The sequence below is a fragment of the Silurus meridionalis genome, chromosome 19 (assembly GCF_014805685.1).
Source record: "Silurus meridionalis isolate SWU-2019-XX chromosome 19, ASM1480568v1, whole genome shotgun sequence".
In the NCBI taxonomy this organism is placed as follows: Eukaryota; Metazoa; Chordata; class Actinopteri; order Siluriformes; family Siluridae; genus Silurus; species Silurus meridionalis.
Window position 1 is genome coordinate 11,028,333 of NC_060902.1, and position 15,593 is coordinate 11,043,925.

Consider the following 15,593-nt stretch of genomic DNA (forward strand, 5'->3'; position numbering starts at 1 on the left):
TTCAGGGTGTTTGTTGTCAGCTGGCACTGGGCCTGTACATTTGTGGCTGATGGGTAGATTATACATCAGATAAAATAAGCATATAGCTGGTCCATATCCTCAGTTTGCAGAGGAAGTTAGCTTAAACCACTCTGGCCTTTCCTAGCTGACTTCCCCATCAGCAAGTTATTTCAGTCCACAGAACTGCAGCACACTCAGTGTTTTTGTCTTCATAGCACCACTCTGACTTAACTCAAGACTGTTCACAATAGAAACAAATACTGACATCTGTATGATTTCATCTGATAATCTAATTAGATAATTGCATAAATAAGCAGGTGTAAAGGTGTTTTCTGATAAAGTGGCCAGTAAGTGTTTATATGTTTCATTATGGTAATGTATCAAACCTAAATCTATTATGCATTGTACAGAAACAGTGATAAAACTGACTCCAAATTATATTAGTCAACATATCCCATATATTTATTTTGCAATTAATTCACTGTAAAATACTGACAATCTCACAATGACAGTAAAGTTATGTTAAAGATCCACCCATTTTTCTAACTGTAGTAATCACTGAATCCTGATCGGAACTGTGGTGGACACCGTGGCTATCCCTGAAACTCTGAATGAGAGGCAGAAATACAGAGTGGTTGAGATTCCAGTGTACCATACAAACAAACAAACAAACATTCCCTATTAGGACAAAAAGTTGCTAATCCACCTGAAACCCACTGACCGAGAGAAAGTGTAATTTTAAGAAGATTGAATTCAGGAGCTGTGACATGGCAACAGTCCTGAAAGGCAACAATTACACTAAAATGACCAAAAAAATAAAAGTTGCATCAATGAACAGCTTTATAATGTCACAGAAAAAGTAATTATAGAAAATATTTTAATAAAGCCATCACAAAGCTGCAATTAATCTGAAAATGTATATGCCAAAACTGATCATCCAATTTGCAAACCTAGGTTATAAGTGTCATCTTGAGGTCAAGTTTTAACTAACAATAGTACAGAGACAAGGTATTCTGTTTGAAAAAAGGTACTTAAATCCACAAATGAGTAGAAAAAATATTTTGAAAGCTAAAACAGTCCCTGAGAACCTTTACAAACATTAAGAAAATTAAGGACTGAAAAGGGGAACACAATTTATAATTTTGAAAGGGAATGATTCAAACTGAAGCCAAATATATAGCAAAATATATGCAACAAGATATAGTGGGTTTGAAATGTCCAAAACTTCAAAACAAATCTATAGCATCCGTTTCTAGATTCAAGACACTGGTTTAAACTCACAAGTGTGTCGTTAAAAGAATATAATACACCATCAATAAACATTTAGGAAATCCAATTTCAAACAGGAAATTAATTCACATAAATGAGAGCACTGATTAAGATACCGCTTGCATTCCATCAGCTTTCCCTTGTCCAAGGCATACACAGTATACAAATAAACACTTTCTGCATTAATGTTACATTATTTGCTGCAAGTTCCATGTACTAAAAAAAAGAATTCACATACCATACACAAGATATAAATGTACAGTGTGATCAAATTTTTTTTTGTATATAACTACATAAATAATTTCTTTGAGATCTTTATAACAGACTTTAATATTGAAGTAAATTTTATGCAGAACATATGCAGAAATTTAAAATGTTTAGTCAAAATAACAAAACTAAAAAGGGTAAACAACATAAAAAAAAAATCTAAAACATACTTTGAACAATGTTTAAAATATATATTTTTTTGTTGTAAAAGGCAAAGAAAAGCCTTAGCCCAATAAGTCATGATTTTTTTTTTTACATGATCATTTACTGACAGTTCAGTGAATGAGAAGCAGTCTTCCACAAGGTCACGATTAGCTGTCAATCATCTCAGAAAGCTCCAACAATAGGTCATCCTCGCCTTTGCCTGGGTCCAGTTCAATCTCATCCTCCAGCCTGTCATCAGTAAATTCATCCAGAAGGTCCTCAAAATCATCCACTGTGGAGGAGTTTTCTGCAGGAGCACTGCCACGTGCAGAAGCTAAGCTCGCTCGACGTGGCCGAGTTTGGGTTGGAGTCTTAATGACAGGGCTACAAAATAAATAAATCCAGGTTAATTTACAAAATATTTTTCTGCAATTATAAAAAGTAAACACACACACGTGACAGATGGCATCACAAAAGCCATTTATAGAAAGCATCAGAGGGTTGCCATCCTTACAGGCTTGATTACCCTTTTCCACATTCTGGTGTTTGATGTGAGCATTAAGTAAAACTCAAACTGTATCTCCATGAATGTATGCGTTGTGCTGCTGCCACATGATTAGTAAACTGCATGATATGGTGAACAGGTATTTTTCATAAATTGTATTGCTCAAGAACACCAAAAAGCTTTATATGCTAAAGTATTTGTCATTTTTCTATTGTTTTCCCAAAAGATAAATTCTGACATAATGCTTCATCTTCAAGGGGACATTTTACCTAATTATAAAACCTATGAATGATTAAAAATTAGCTTGATGCAAGAGCTTGTTTCCTCTTTGTTTTGCGATTTTTTTGTCTATGTTAAAAACTACTGGCTAGAAATTAACTTTGTTTTTTGTGTCTTTTAAATGTAAAACTCAAGAGATGTGCGTGCACATGTGTTCCTACGAAAGTGGTCAATGGGTGTATTTTATTACTGTTTATTATCAAAAATAAATATATTACAATTAACTAAAATAAAATGCCAGATTAATGGCTTCATTCCCTATAGAACCTTGAATAAAAACATTTAGAGGCCTAAAAATCCCATACAGAAAAAGAAAGGGGAAAAAACAAACAACAAATACCTTTTTGGAACTGAAGGGGGATCAGGTGGGCCCTGCTCAGCAGGAGATGATGCCTGATGTACCCTGGCTTCCACTTCTAGTGGTGTGCAGGATGGTGCAGACAACTATGGGACACACAAACAAATATTAAAGAACACTTTAGTTAATTTAACTCTGAATTAAATGTAAACATTACTGTATTACTGTCCAATGCTTCACCTGAGTCTGCTTGAATTTCTTCTCAGCAGCAGGATCAGGGACAGCATTGAGAGGTTTCACTGCAGCAACAGCAGAACCATGGATGCCTGCAGTTTTCCTTTTCTGGCCAGGTTTCACCGGAGGAGTTGGCCTCATCACTGATGGTTTAACATTCAGTTTGGGTCTCACTTATAAAAAAAAAATAAAATAAAATAAATAAAAAATAAACCAGAAAAGAGTCAGTTTCACATACCTGCAAAAGGTACATCTTTTATTTTATATATATATATATATATATATATATATATATATATATATATATATATATATATATATATATATATATATATATATATAAAATATATAAAATATTATATATCCCCCAGTTAAAACAATATTTAATTGTACCTTTTAAGTCAGCTGATTTGCTGTGGGGCACCTTGGTAATTCCTTGAGTGTTCTCCCAGTGTGGCTCCTGTGATTGTGAAGAATCTGCCATCTCTGACACTTGCACAGGAGGTGCCATTGAAGCAGATGATTTCGTAGGGCTTATATTCAGAGCGTTCTCCATGTTCTGCAACTCTGGAGACTTCCTCTGAAGTGCTACAGAAGGAGCAGGAGAGGTCTGCTGACTGATTGCTTCCTGTAGGGATGAATTTGCCTGGATGCTTATTCCTTGTCTGATGACTGCAGGAGTCTTCTTTTCACAAAGTTCTGGGATTGGTTTCTGGGCAGCTTGAGCTGGCTCGGCAGAAGATGCAGCCTGCTCCTGCTGCTTCCGAAGTTTTTTCTCTCGCATAATCTCTTCAAAGCTCTTTACCGTTACATCCTGAATGGAGGTTTCGCTCTTTCCATTTGTTACAGAGGACTGCATTTAAAAGAGGACACATTTTAGAATTGGATTTAATGCAAAATAATGATGTTTGAAAATGATAACTAGACAACTAGGCCTTGCCTCGTTGGGGCAGTCCACCACCTTTTCCTTCTCCGAATCCTGTAATTGTTGAGATCTAGCAGCTGTTTAAAATAAAATTGTATAAATATCAAATAAATGATCAATTCTCAATTTCCATAGGCCATTCAACAAATTACAAAACAAGGGGGAAAAGAGAGTGTAAAAAAAAAAAAAAAACCATTTTATAAACAAATACTTACACCCAGTCTTGCCAATGCAAAGAATTCGTCTTTTTGGGACTGAATCACTTGAGCTTGGTGCATCATTTGTGGTGTCCTGGGTCTTTGCTTGCATTCTGGCAGCTTTTTCTTTACGAATCTCTTCAAGTGTCTTTACTCTTATCTCTGCTGCTTGCTGTTTGTTCACTCCAGTAATTGAAGAACCCTCAGTTTTCTCAGTACTAGCAGTACCTTGCTGAGGCACCACCTTGGTCTCCTGGAGTTTCTTCTTTTCATGCAGGATTTCTGAGAAAGTCTTTACATTGTGCCCACTGACAGGCTTATTTACCTTTTTGGTGGAAGGTAATGTATTTGTGAGGGCCTCTGCGACAACGTCCACACCTTTGTTCTGCATCTGAGATTTAGAAGCTTTCTCTAGACGAATCTCCTCAAGAGTTTTGATCCGAATCTCACTGGAACCCTTTGGCTCACTGTTTGGTGTCTTAGGTGCACTACCATCAGATGTAATTCCAAGTCGTTCACGAACTGATCTTACAACTAAAACTGTGGATATAAAGAGGTTTTTAACATCAGAATACAATTGCACTGGCAATATACAACATGGACTCTAAGAGGAAACATTTACCTTTCTCAGGAGGCATACTGATTTTATCCTCAGTGGAATCAACAAATTCACCAAGGCGTTTAGCAAGGGAGCCTTTCAGCTGTAGACCACCTTCAACAACCATTTCTAAACAAAACAAAACATTTATAAACTTGTAAAATTCCTCTAAAAATGTTATGTTCTTTTATTTTACATGTGGTGTGCATAGCATTGTGAAATACAGCTCTCAACATACCTTCATCAGATTTTTTTCCAAGCCTGTCAGTAATTTTTCTTTTTCTGGATTTCCCCAAAGCAGGATCTGAAACAGACAACGGTAGAAATTAATTGTTGAGTAAACTGTGGATTTTAAGGTTATTCTATGATAAACAGAATGTATATTTTATAATTTCTACACACCATTATGCTGCCTTAACATCCACGTCTACTCATATTACCTGACCCAGCAATAGACGAGATGAATCACTCAGAAATGCAACCAAAACTGCAATTTTTTTCTTACTCTAAAAAGGAACTTGCACCAATTGACTAACTTTTTAAACATGTTTTACTGTCTTTTTATTTTGTTTCCTCTGTAAGAACATCAACAGATGTTAGAAGAAACCATGCTTGCCTCCCTCAGAACACAACTTGAATAGTAAAGCACAGTAAAGTGGTAAAAAAAATAAATAATCCACAGCAGCTAGAAAACAGTCAGATTTCAGGATAGTACAGAAGAAATCCTACTCCTGGATAATGGCATAATGGCACACTGGAGTATAAATGTATAAAAAAGCAGCTCATTGTGTTAGTCCTCACAGTTCAACGTCAACATGTTTACGAAAGCGGTTGCGGGATTTATCGGGGAAACTAGCAGATGATACGGTGCAGAAAACCATAAGAACGTTTTTCAACCAGAAGCCGTGGGTGGATAAAACCATCCGCGATGCTCCGAGATCCACCCTCAGCCTCAGCACTGGAGCGCCCCAGGGTTGTGTCCTGAGCCCCCTGTTCTACTTACTGTACACATGACTGTGTGGCCACTTCCAACTCCACCACCAAGTTTGCTGACTACACTGTTGTGGTGGGCATGATCTCCAACAATGACGAGACGACCAACCTACATGAGGTTTAAATCCTGTAGAGATGGTGCCAGGAGAACAACCTGCTTCTGAACATCAGCAAGACTAAGGAGTTGATAGTGGACTTCAGCACAAAGCCGGAGCGGTCACACCAACCTCTAAACATCAACGGGACCCCAGTGGAGAGAGTGGACAGTCTCCGGTACCTAGGTGTTCAAACCACACAGAACCTGTCTTGGTCCTGCCACACCAACAACCCGGTGAAGAAGGCCCGGCAGTGTCTGTACCATCTTAAGGGTAAACTTCCCTCTCGAGTGCTAAAGACTTTACACCACTTCCTGGTTCGAGAACAGCACCATGCAGGACAGGCGAGTCCTCCAGAGGGCGGTGCGTTCAGCTGAACGTACCATCCACACTGAGCTCCCTAACCTGCATGACATCTACAGCACACGGTGCCCGACCAGAGCCAGGAAGATTGTGAAAGACCTCAGCCATCCCAACAATGGACCCTTTTCGTTGTAACTTTCAGGAAAACGCTTCCGCTCCCTGAAAGCAGACACAGAGGGAATGAGGAGGAGCTTCTTCCCACAGGCCATTCTGAGTTTGAACCAGGAAACACCCAGGATCTAAAAACTGGCCCACTATCTGCATCGTCACACTTTTTCTGCATATTTTTTTTCTTTTCGCACTACGACACTTTAACTCTGAACATGCACAGCACAGTGCACTTTATACCACGCCATACTGCACAAGGTCACTTTAAGAACAATCACATCAACCACCTTAAATTTTTTACTGTTTACTGTCATAAGCATCCTTATATATATATATATATATATATATATATATATATATATATATATATATATATATATATATATATTCTTTTTTTCCTTGGTTTATTTTTCTCCCCATCCTATTTCCCACATGCCAGACCGTCGTAAAAAGCATTTCACTGCATGTCGTACTCTGTATGCATGTGACAAATAATGTCAATAATTTGATGTGGACTTATATTTTCTCTAGTCTCACTGTAGATTCTCAGTATCAAATGTACAAAACCACAAGATATTTCCCAGAAAAGCTACAGGTGCAACACATGGTAGTTCCATAAAGTTACCCCAGTATACAAACAAAAAAAAATCTTTTTTTTTCTTTAACTAGTCTTTGTGTCTCAAACTAAATATAGTGTACACGTTTGAATATTAGGAAATCACAATGGTAAAATGTCCTATTAAATACATGTAGATGTACAAAAGTTCCCATAGCATACCAATTGTATTGACTACTCCCATCTGTGAAACAGATTGAATTATTTCCTTCTCTGTGCCAGATCCATTGCTACCCCGTTTTGAGGCAAAACAATCCGACCCTTGCACAAAAGGATGACCTGAAGATAAAAAGAGAAATACATAAAAACACAATGTATTTGCACCATTATATGCAACAGAGAATACAAATGTATATATATTTGACATAGAATTGTACCTGCTCTATTTAGACTGGCCTTTAGAGCTTTCCCCAGCCTAATCTCCTCAAGTGTTTTGATACCAAAATTCAGTGAGTCATCTGTACAAAAATTACAGAAAAATGTAAATACCTTTTAAAATTTAAATAAAAGAACATCGTCTGAACAACAATAAGAAGGAAGATATGTCTAAGATATATTACCTCTTTCAAAGCTGAGCAGTTTCTTTGGAGAGACACCAGAAGCTTCCTCTCCCTCTTCGGAAAACTGATCTACTAATGGGAACACAGAACATTTAGGATTCTAAAACAAAATCTGCCCAGCACTGAGGTGAATAAGAATCACCATCTTACCATCTTCATCATCCTCATCATCCACGGGATTAATGACTACTGGTGGGTGTGTGGGACTGGGGACACTCTCTTGAGTCTCCACCTTAATGACCCCTCTGAGCTGTGGGTTAGTTGTGCTAGAAACGTTAGCAGGAGGAGATGAAGCATGGTCGACCTGTGGCATTTCTTCTTCTCTTTCCTTTCGGATTACAGGCCCTGTGCGGTAAATGATCATGAAGGAATTAACTTTTTTGCACTTTAAAAAAAAAAAAAAAAAAAAAAAAGAACACTTAATTGATGTCTAGTATTATTTTTTATTTATTTATTACTATTTTTTTTTTACCTTTGTCTGGGGCAACAAAAAGGCCATCAATAAAACGTGGCTTCTCATGGTGAAAAGCACAATGAGACTTTTGGCATCCACCAGGCTGATTTTCCCAGTAACAAGGTATTTCTTTGCGATTTTTCTGAGAAAGACAGTATAGTATATAGTTAGCTAGTAATCACAAGACTGTCTTTTAGACAACAAAGTACATAAAAAAATTCTATTTCCTTTAGGTTACAGATTTATAGAAATTACAGCCTTTTTTAATTTTAAATGAAGCTGCAGATTCATTGGACTATACATATTATTGGGCTGAATACTAGGGCTGCAACAACTAATTGAGAAAATCGATAATGAAAATTGTCGTCACTGAATGCCGTTAACAATTGTGGTTTTCGGCGAAAGAATATGAAACTGTACACCAATGCATACACCCCCCACCCCCCCATTTTAAAATCAAACCCGTTTCTCTGCTTCATTCTCTTTTTATATAGCATTTGTATCTGTTTATAAACATGATTTACTGCAGCTTTACAATACATTCAAATGGTTGTTTGCAATGTTTGTATCTTTAATTTATGCATATATAATTTCAATATTCTACAAAATGAAATTTATTATATATTCTAGATGCTTATCTTTGCAACTGTACAAAATGTCAATTTTAAAACAAAAATTGGCAAAATAGTGTTGCATCACATTTTATATTGATTTGTTTAAAGCATGGTTGTCATCTGCAAAATACAATACAAATGTTGATTTACACCAATTGCTTCACCTTTTATACTCAAATGTGTTTGTTTATTTTTTTTAAAGAAAAACAACCCAGCATGAATGATTTTGTTCAAAGGAGAAATGCCCCCTGCACGCCTCAACAAGCAGCCACTAAGCTTTAAAATGTCAAAATTAAAGATAGTTCGACTTACTATGTGGCCTTCGCATTTTTCAATATACACTTATACATATACCCTGAATTAGGGTTTTATACAGTTATAATAAGAAAAACATCCCTCCAATTTATCGATTATCAAAATTATCATTAGTTGTAGCCCTACGGAAATACAGTAATCCCCCGCTAATAATCCATCGCGGAATTGCATTTGCCACAAGTAATTTGTTTATCTGATTTTCCCGGTCTCTTGCAGACAGCACGATGAACCAAAAAAACGTATAGGGAATTTTTTTTCATGGAGTTTTATGCTGAAATAATGAAATTATAGGTAATTAAAAATGAAGTATAATGTTAATACAGTGCAGTATAATGAAGTATAATGTTAATATACATAAAATAGCATTTTGGGGTAGGGTCCGTTTATCGTGGTTTTTTTTTTATCATGGGCGGTTTAGGAACGTAACCACCATGATAAACTAGGGATTACTGTTCCCTAACGATATACAATGGTATCTCGTACCTGTAGAATAAACTCATAGCTGCTGGTGCTAGAAAATTTATTTTAGTCTGCATGTTTACCTAGAGAGGTTCAAGCAATGTCCACCTCACCTTTATTTCCATGTGACGGTATTTACAAATGTTGCGAAAGCACCGGTTCTCCTGCCAGAGACCACAGACGGTCTCATTACCCATGGCAGCCTCGCAGTGTCGAAAAGGGCAAGCATCTCCCTTCAAAGAAAGCAAGAACACAATAGGAAAATCAGGACAAATTGATTAAAAATGTAAAAGAAAGTCCATGTCCCAAACAGGGCAGAGGCTTATGCAAAGAAGCAATTGTTTATGATGATCTTTCTTTGTTTTTCAAACAATCTATATTACCTTACTGCAAGTTGAATAATAGTAGAAATAGCAATCATCTCCCTTATTGCTCATGCTGGCTGGGGTCCAGGAATATTCTTGCTGGTCAGGAACTCTTCAAGTGCCGCTACAAAACTCACTAGTCAAGGTGCAAAAAGAATTTTACGTTTAATTTCAAATGTATAGCGAGTTCAATGATACTCAGTGTCCCAAAGCAAAAGTTGTTTAAGGGGAGATTAAAAGGGAGGTGGTAACTTGGTTAAGGCACCGGACTTTGGAGCCGAAGGTCATGAGTTTAATGCCCACCACAAATGGGCCTTGAACAGGACCCTTAATGCTCAACTGCTCAGTTGCAAGTCACTTTGGATAAGAGCATCTTCCAAACATCATATGTAAATTTTACTACCTAGGAAATAATTCTGGTCAACTTACCTGCTGTGGGTAAGACGTCTACCAGGTGTACGTCTTTTGGGTCGTCTCCAAGCTGTAATTGTCCTGAAGGAACACTTGACCGATGAGTTAAGAGTGAATGGGATGAGAGAGGCTTTCGTCACTGAGAAACTTGCTCATCTTAGATTGCTTTGTAACAAATAAATGGTGATGCAAAGTCCATTTCTATTCTTTGAAAAAGAAGAAAAAAAAAAAAAAAAAAAAAAATAAAATGCTGTGTGAGGGGACAAAAATCTTCCAGCTAAATGTTGGAGGCGACAGCCAGGGAAGCAGGAATGAAAATCTTGTGCATGTGTGTGTAGGGGGAACAAAAAGATGAGGATCTTCTATTTCTTCACGCCCATTGTGGCAATTTCAAGATTGGTAAGGAGATTTAAAAAATTAGTTAAAAAAATAAATAAAAAAAAATTGTGTGTGGGGATTTAAAAAACAACAAAAAAGCCAATCTTCATAGAAGATTTCTCCATTTGTGGCCTTTATCCAAATCCAGTTATCGCCAGGGCTGTAGAAGAAATTCCTGTATAACCTTTAAAAAGAAACAAAAAAACACTCCCACGTACTTCATAAAGTGGGTATATGGGTGAGAAGTTACTCAGTTATTTGACGATACATTCAAGCACTATGATCACAAAGCAATTGCACATTCAGAGTAAACTTTTCAGAACCTGAAACAAACATTGCACACCAACATGTATCAGCATGAGAGTCAGTCTAGAGTCCAATTAATGTGATATTGAACAGGGATCATGTTTTAAAATTAGTTTTTTTCATATGAGCCGTTTCCCAACTTGAGTTCCTCTCTTGTTCTATTGCAAAATGATTTGCTTTTAAAACCATAATCCCTCTGTCATCTGGTTGAAATATTATCATACCATGAAATGCGGATGAAACCAAACGACGTGGTCGATTTCTCATGATTGAAGTATCGTGAATTTCTCTCAGAGATTAACAATGTGATTATGGATTTAATAGCTAGTTAACTAAGGATACACTGGGTTTAATTTATTATGGAAATGAGTAATTCAATATGGAAAATGCTATAGCATTACACTTGCGATATATAGTATGAAAAGCAACATACAATGCTAAACTGCTAAAAAGCTAAAGAGCAAACAAAGCACAACATGGCCGAGTTTGCTTCGCTGAAAACCAACTACTAAATATCAGTTTGTATTTACTAACAATTTAAAATCCATATAACTAACAGAAGGGTAATATGTGACTTGATTTGTAGGAATGTTATCACGATTTGGGTGAGATTTACATAACGTGAGCTAACGATCCTTCACTCGATATAAGACATTATACACCGACACTACCGCCAACTTCATTGTCTATGTCCATAAATACACAACTTAACACAAATAAAAATGTAGAAATTACCACCTTCTATGGATCTGACTTGTTACAACCTGTTATCGTTACCGCATCTTTTGGTCCAAGACTGTCCGGCCTGGGTTATACACACAAAATGGCACCGCACAAGGGAGGGAGGAAATAGCAGCCACAACAAGACCCGCCCACTTGTGCTGCGTTCGATGCGAATTTACAGCTCGGAAATTCTTTCCCTCTGACCTTCAAAACGACGGAACACGCGCGTGCTCAACATGGAATTTCAACACGGGTGGGGAGGAAGCCCCGCCTTTTGTAGCAAGTGACGTAACAGAAAAGCACACCGTTTGCGTCGTAAAGACTTTGTACATGTCACGTGAACATTACATATGTATAGAGTAAAATTCGTTCTTCTTTGATGTTTTCATTCTTATGTTCATATATCAAATAGTTCATATAGACCCTTGCGAGGCCTGTTCCGAAGGGAACCCGTCTTGTATTACCCTGGTCACTGTACTGTAAATCAGTTTCAATTTTCAGTGTTAGCAATCTTCTATAGCCTAGGCCAGGGATAGGCAAACTTTTTGACTCACGTGCCACAATGGGTTCTAAAATTTGACAGAGGGGCCGGGTCATATACACACACACACACACACACACACACACACACACACACACACATATATATATATATATATATATATATATATATATATATATATATATATATATATATATATATACAGTACAGACCAAAAGTTTTCTTTATTTTCATGACTATGAAAATTGTAGAGTCACACTGAAGGCATCAAAACTATGAATTAACACATGTAGAATTATTATATATATATATATATATATATATATATATATATATATATATATATATATATATATATATATATAAAATTACATGAATAACTATGAATAACAGCCAATAATATAAATACAGTAAACAAAAAGTAATGAATAGTGCAATAAGTAGAATACTTAATAATGATAGCGTGATGATAGTATAGAGCAGAGGTGGCCAACCCGCGGCTCGTGAGCCGAATGCGACTCTTTGGCTGGTTTCATGCGGCTCTTACGTTCATATCGAAGTTTGTGTTTGTGTTTTTTTGAATGTGCGTGTTCGCTTCACTTGAGTTCAATACGGTATTTTTAAGACTTAAACGATCTTGCCCCTACTGGGAAACTTTGCGGTATATTCATCTCACGCGCATGCGCATTTGACGAAAATACCGTATTGAACTCAAGCGAAGTGAACACGCACATAAAAAACCACACAAACAAAGTCTGTGTTTTCTACCCTGAAACACGTGAAATCAAAGCATCGATCTGTTCTGACTGACACCCATGTGAAAGAATTGCTTCGAGTGGCAACATTGGAATACGAGGCAGATTTGAAGGGGATTGTTCAAGGCAAGGAATGCCAAAAGTCCCACTAAGTAACATGTATAGTAAAAGAAAAACGCTATTGTAAATTATTATATTTTTGTTTGTGGACTTGGTTAAACTAAGAGTCTGTGTGTGTGAGACAGTGCACACAATATTCATTGTTGAAAATGACTGGCCTGTGGTCTTAAAACTGTAGGAGTCAATGTCTGTCAATATGTTGGTGTGTGACATTTACAATATATCTGGCTGAGCAGAGCTGATATGGAACATCATTTTCAGAATACAGACAATATCTATAAAATAAATAGTGTGTAGTGAATAGTACAATAATATAACATCATAACAATAGCAAATTGTATAATAATAACATTAATAATAATAATAATAATAATAATAATAATAATAATAACTTAATGGACTACAGAAAAGAGAACTATGTAAAAATGCTGTTTGCGGACTACAGCTCAGCGATTAACACCATAATTCCCTCCACACTTACCATGTTGGAGGTTTTGGGACCCTGGACTTTTACAAGCCTGTTCAAGGAAGCGCTTCAGTATGGTTTCATGCCGAGGAAGTGTACTACAGAGTGCTCTTCCTCGGCATGAATCCATACTGCTGCTCACAGATGGTCACCTCTTCTCTCAGCCTGGCTTCCACTACTCTTTCCCATGGTGTGACTGATCACCTTTATTACAAACCTGAGTGAATGTGTGAGGGTGAAGGGAAGAAAGCATACAAATTTTCATAGTCACAGAACACTCTATATTAATGATCGCTTCATATCTACAGCTATACCTATGAAAAATCTAGTAATAAAAGTCTTGACTAAATAAATGTTTTTAGCCTCGACTTGAACACTGTTCGAGTCCCGAACACTAATTGGAAGGCTGTTCCATAAGTGTGAGCCTTTATAAGAGAAATATCTGCCCCCTGCTGTAGTCTTCATTATTTTAGGTGCCAACAAATAGCCTGCACCTTTTGATCTAAGAAGGTGTGGGGGATCATAATGTTACAGAAGTTTACTCATACTGCGGTGCAAGACTGTTAAGTACGTTATACAAGAGTAGTAGTATTTTATATGGAAAACAGTGTAGACTGATGCAAAGTGGGGTGATGTGGTCATATTTTCTAGCTCTAGTAAGGACTCTTGCTGCTGCATTCGAGACTAAATGGAGCTTATTTATGCACTTGCTCGAACACCCCGACAGTAAAGCATTACAGTAGTCTAATCTCGATGTAACAAAAGAGAATCCAGAAATACTACATAATCAAAGTTTTAAAAGAAGTTTACTTCTAGCTGCATTTGGTCCTTGTAAAGGTACTTCCATCTTATCCGAGTTGAGCAGAAGGAAGTTATCAAGCATCTACTGTCTAATGTCCTTTACACACTCCTCAACATTTTTAAGCTAATCTCTCTCATTTGGCTTTGCTGAAATATACAATTGTGTATCATCAGCATAGCAATGTAAGGGAATACCATGTCCCCTTTCAGGAACTCGAGCTGCATTGAAATGCTTTGGGAATGCGCCCGAGTGTTCACGCTCTGAAATAATGTGTGTAATTAGTCAAAAATTGGATGCTGGCCGACACATATAAAACATACATGGAGTGAGCTTCTGTTTATCACAAAGTGCTCTGTGTGTTGTGTTGTCTGTCAAATCATCAAAAAAGAAAAGAAAACAAAACAAAAGCAAGCAAGAAAGTCACACACTTTCCAACTGTGCGCTCCTCTTTGCCCCCGCTATATTACAGGGGGGATATGCACAGCTTGTTTGTCGCCTGCTTGGGAGCGGAGCACGCTAAGTCGGTTCTCGAGGGAGCCGACTGCATTCATTGTGCTCGCATGTCTTTGCACTCACTCTGCTCCTGCTGGGCACTCTTTGAGAAAGGTGCCCTAACTCCTCATGGTTCTGGCCCCGCTTTTGCTGAGGCAGGGGGTCGTGCCAGCTCTTGGGGTTTGCAGATGGACCATGTAGAGCATTCCGAGACGGCCTTTTCCTATCTCCAACCTCACCTGCTCGGTCCAGCACTTGCTCACAGGCCTCGAAAGCATGATTTTCGGCGGATTCTTCCCCTTGCGATGAGCGCATGCAACTCTCTTTCCCAACCAAGGTGTCCAGGTCATGGGTTAAGCCATTTTCAGCCCGCCCCTTTACCCCCAGTTTGACTGTGTATTCTCACATCATTGGGCGGAAAGAACATGGGTACGAAGCGATGCCACGGGTTGAAGACAAGCTTGCCAGCTATCTCTCTCCAGGGATTGCCTCCTCTCTAGAGACCCCGACACTACCCATGAAGCCCCTACGTAATACGTCGGCACTCTTGGGTAAAGCTTATGCTTCAGCAGGTCAAGCTGCTGCGTCTTTGCACACCATGGCGGTGCAACAGGCATATCAGGCTGACCTGCTGCATGAGTTGGATGTAGAAGGTGCCCCAGGCAGCCATTTTGATGAGCTCTGCCGCACGGTGGATCTGGCTCTCAGAGCCACTAAAGAGACCACTAGGGCTATTGGCTGGTCTCTGGTTTCCACAGAAAGGCACCTGTGGCTCACTCAGACAGAGACAGAACCATACTGTTGGACACCCCACTTTTACATTCCCTTGAGGATGGATCTTTTTCCCAGCTCGGGGGTGCAATATTTCAACTCTGTCTGGAGTTATGGAGGCTGTGGCCCCTGAGGATTAGGGTCCATCGAGGTGGTAGAGACCATTCTCCACTCCAGAGCTCCCTTTAAGAGGAGGTTGTATGCCTCCA

At 38.0% G+C, this 15,593-nt stretch overlaps 1 protein-coding gene across 4 annotated transcripts; it reads right to left on the minus strand.

Annotated features, from left to right (window-relative positions):
• Nucleotides 1-435: 435 nt before the first annotated feature.
• On the minus strand, nucleotides 436-11,618 carry zc3h11a (zinc finger CCCH-type containing 11A). 4 transcript variants are annotated; one of them, XM_046875219.1, is made up of 17 exons: nucleotides 11,492-11,618; nucleotides 10,088-10,150; nucleotides 9,677-9,794; nucleotides 9,407-9,526; nucleotides 7,924-8,047; nucleotides 7,602-7,796; nucleotides 7,452-7,523; nucleotides 7,269-7,349; nucleotides 7,054-7,170; nucleotides 4,955-5,020; nucleotides 4,741-4,845; nucleotides 4,137-4,658; nucleotides 3,937-3,998; nucleotides 3,390-3,849; nucleotides 3,003-3,169; nucleotides 2,805-2,908; nucleotides 436-2,064 (listed from the first exon to the last, which is right to left on the minus strand). In XM_046875219.1, the coding sequence occupies exons 3-17, from the start codon at nucleotides 9,728-9,730 to the stop codon at nucleotides 1,848-1,850; spliced, it is 2,466 nt and encodes an 821-aa protein (XP_046731175.1). In that variant the 5' UTR covers nucleotides 9,731-9,794; nucleotides 10,088-10,150; nucleotides 11,492-11,618; the 3' UTR covers nucleotides 436-1,847. The 4 variants fall into 4 exon arrangements, with proteins under 4 accessions (XP_046731175.1, XP_046731173.1, XP_046731176.1 ...); XM_046875217.1 differs by having other exon boundaries at nucleotides 10,088-10,607; nucleotides 11,492-11,568; XM_046875220.1 differs by having other exon boundaries at nucleotides 7,452-7,520; nucleotides 10,088-11,592.
• Between the last annotated feature and the right edge of the window lie 3,975 nt (nucleotides 11,619-15,593).

Bases quoted from the DNA above. Each gene is read 5' to 3' on its own strand.
- zc3h11a (XM_046875219.1), bottom strand. From the start codon at position 9,730: ATGAGCAATAAGGGAGATGATTGCTATTTCTACTATTATTCAACTTGC. The intron at 7,350-7,451 runs GTAATATATCTT...ATTTTTGTACAG, and splicing joins ACTGCTCAGCTTTGAAAGAG to ATGACTCACTGAATTTTGGT. The intron at 2,909-3,002 runs GTGAAGCATTGG...TGTGTCCCATAG, and splicing joins AGAAATTCAAGCAGACTCAG to TTGTCTGCACCATCCTGCAC.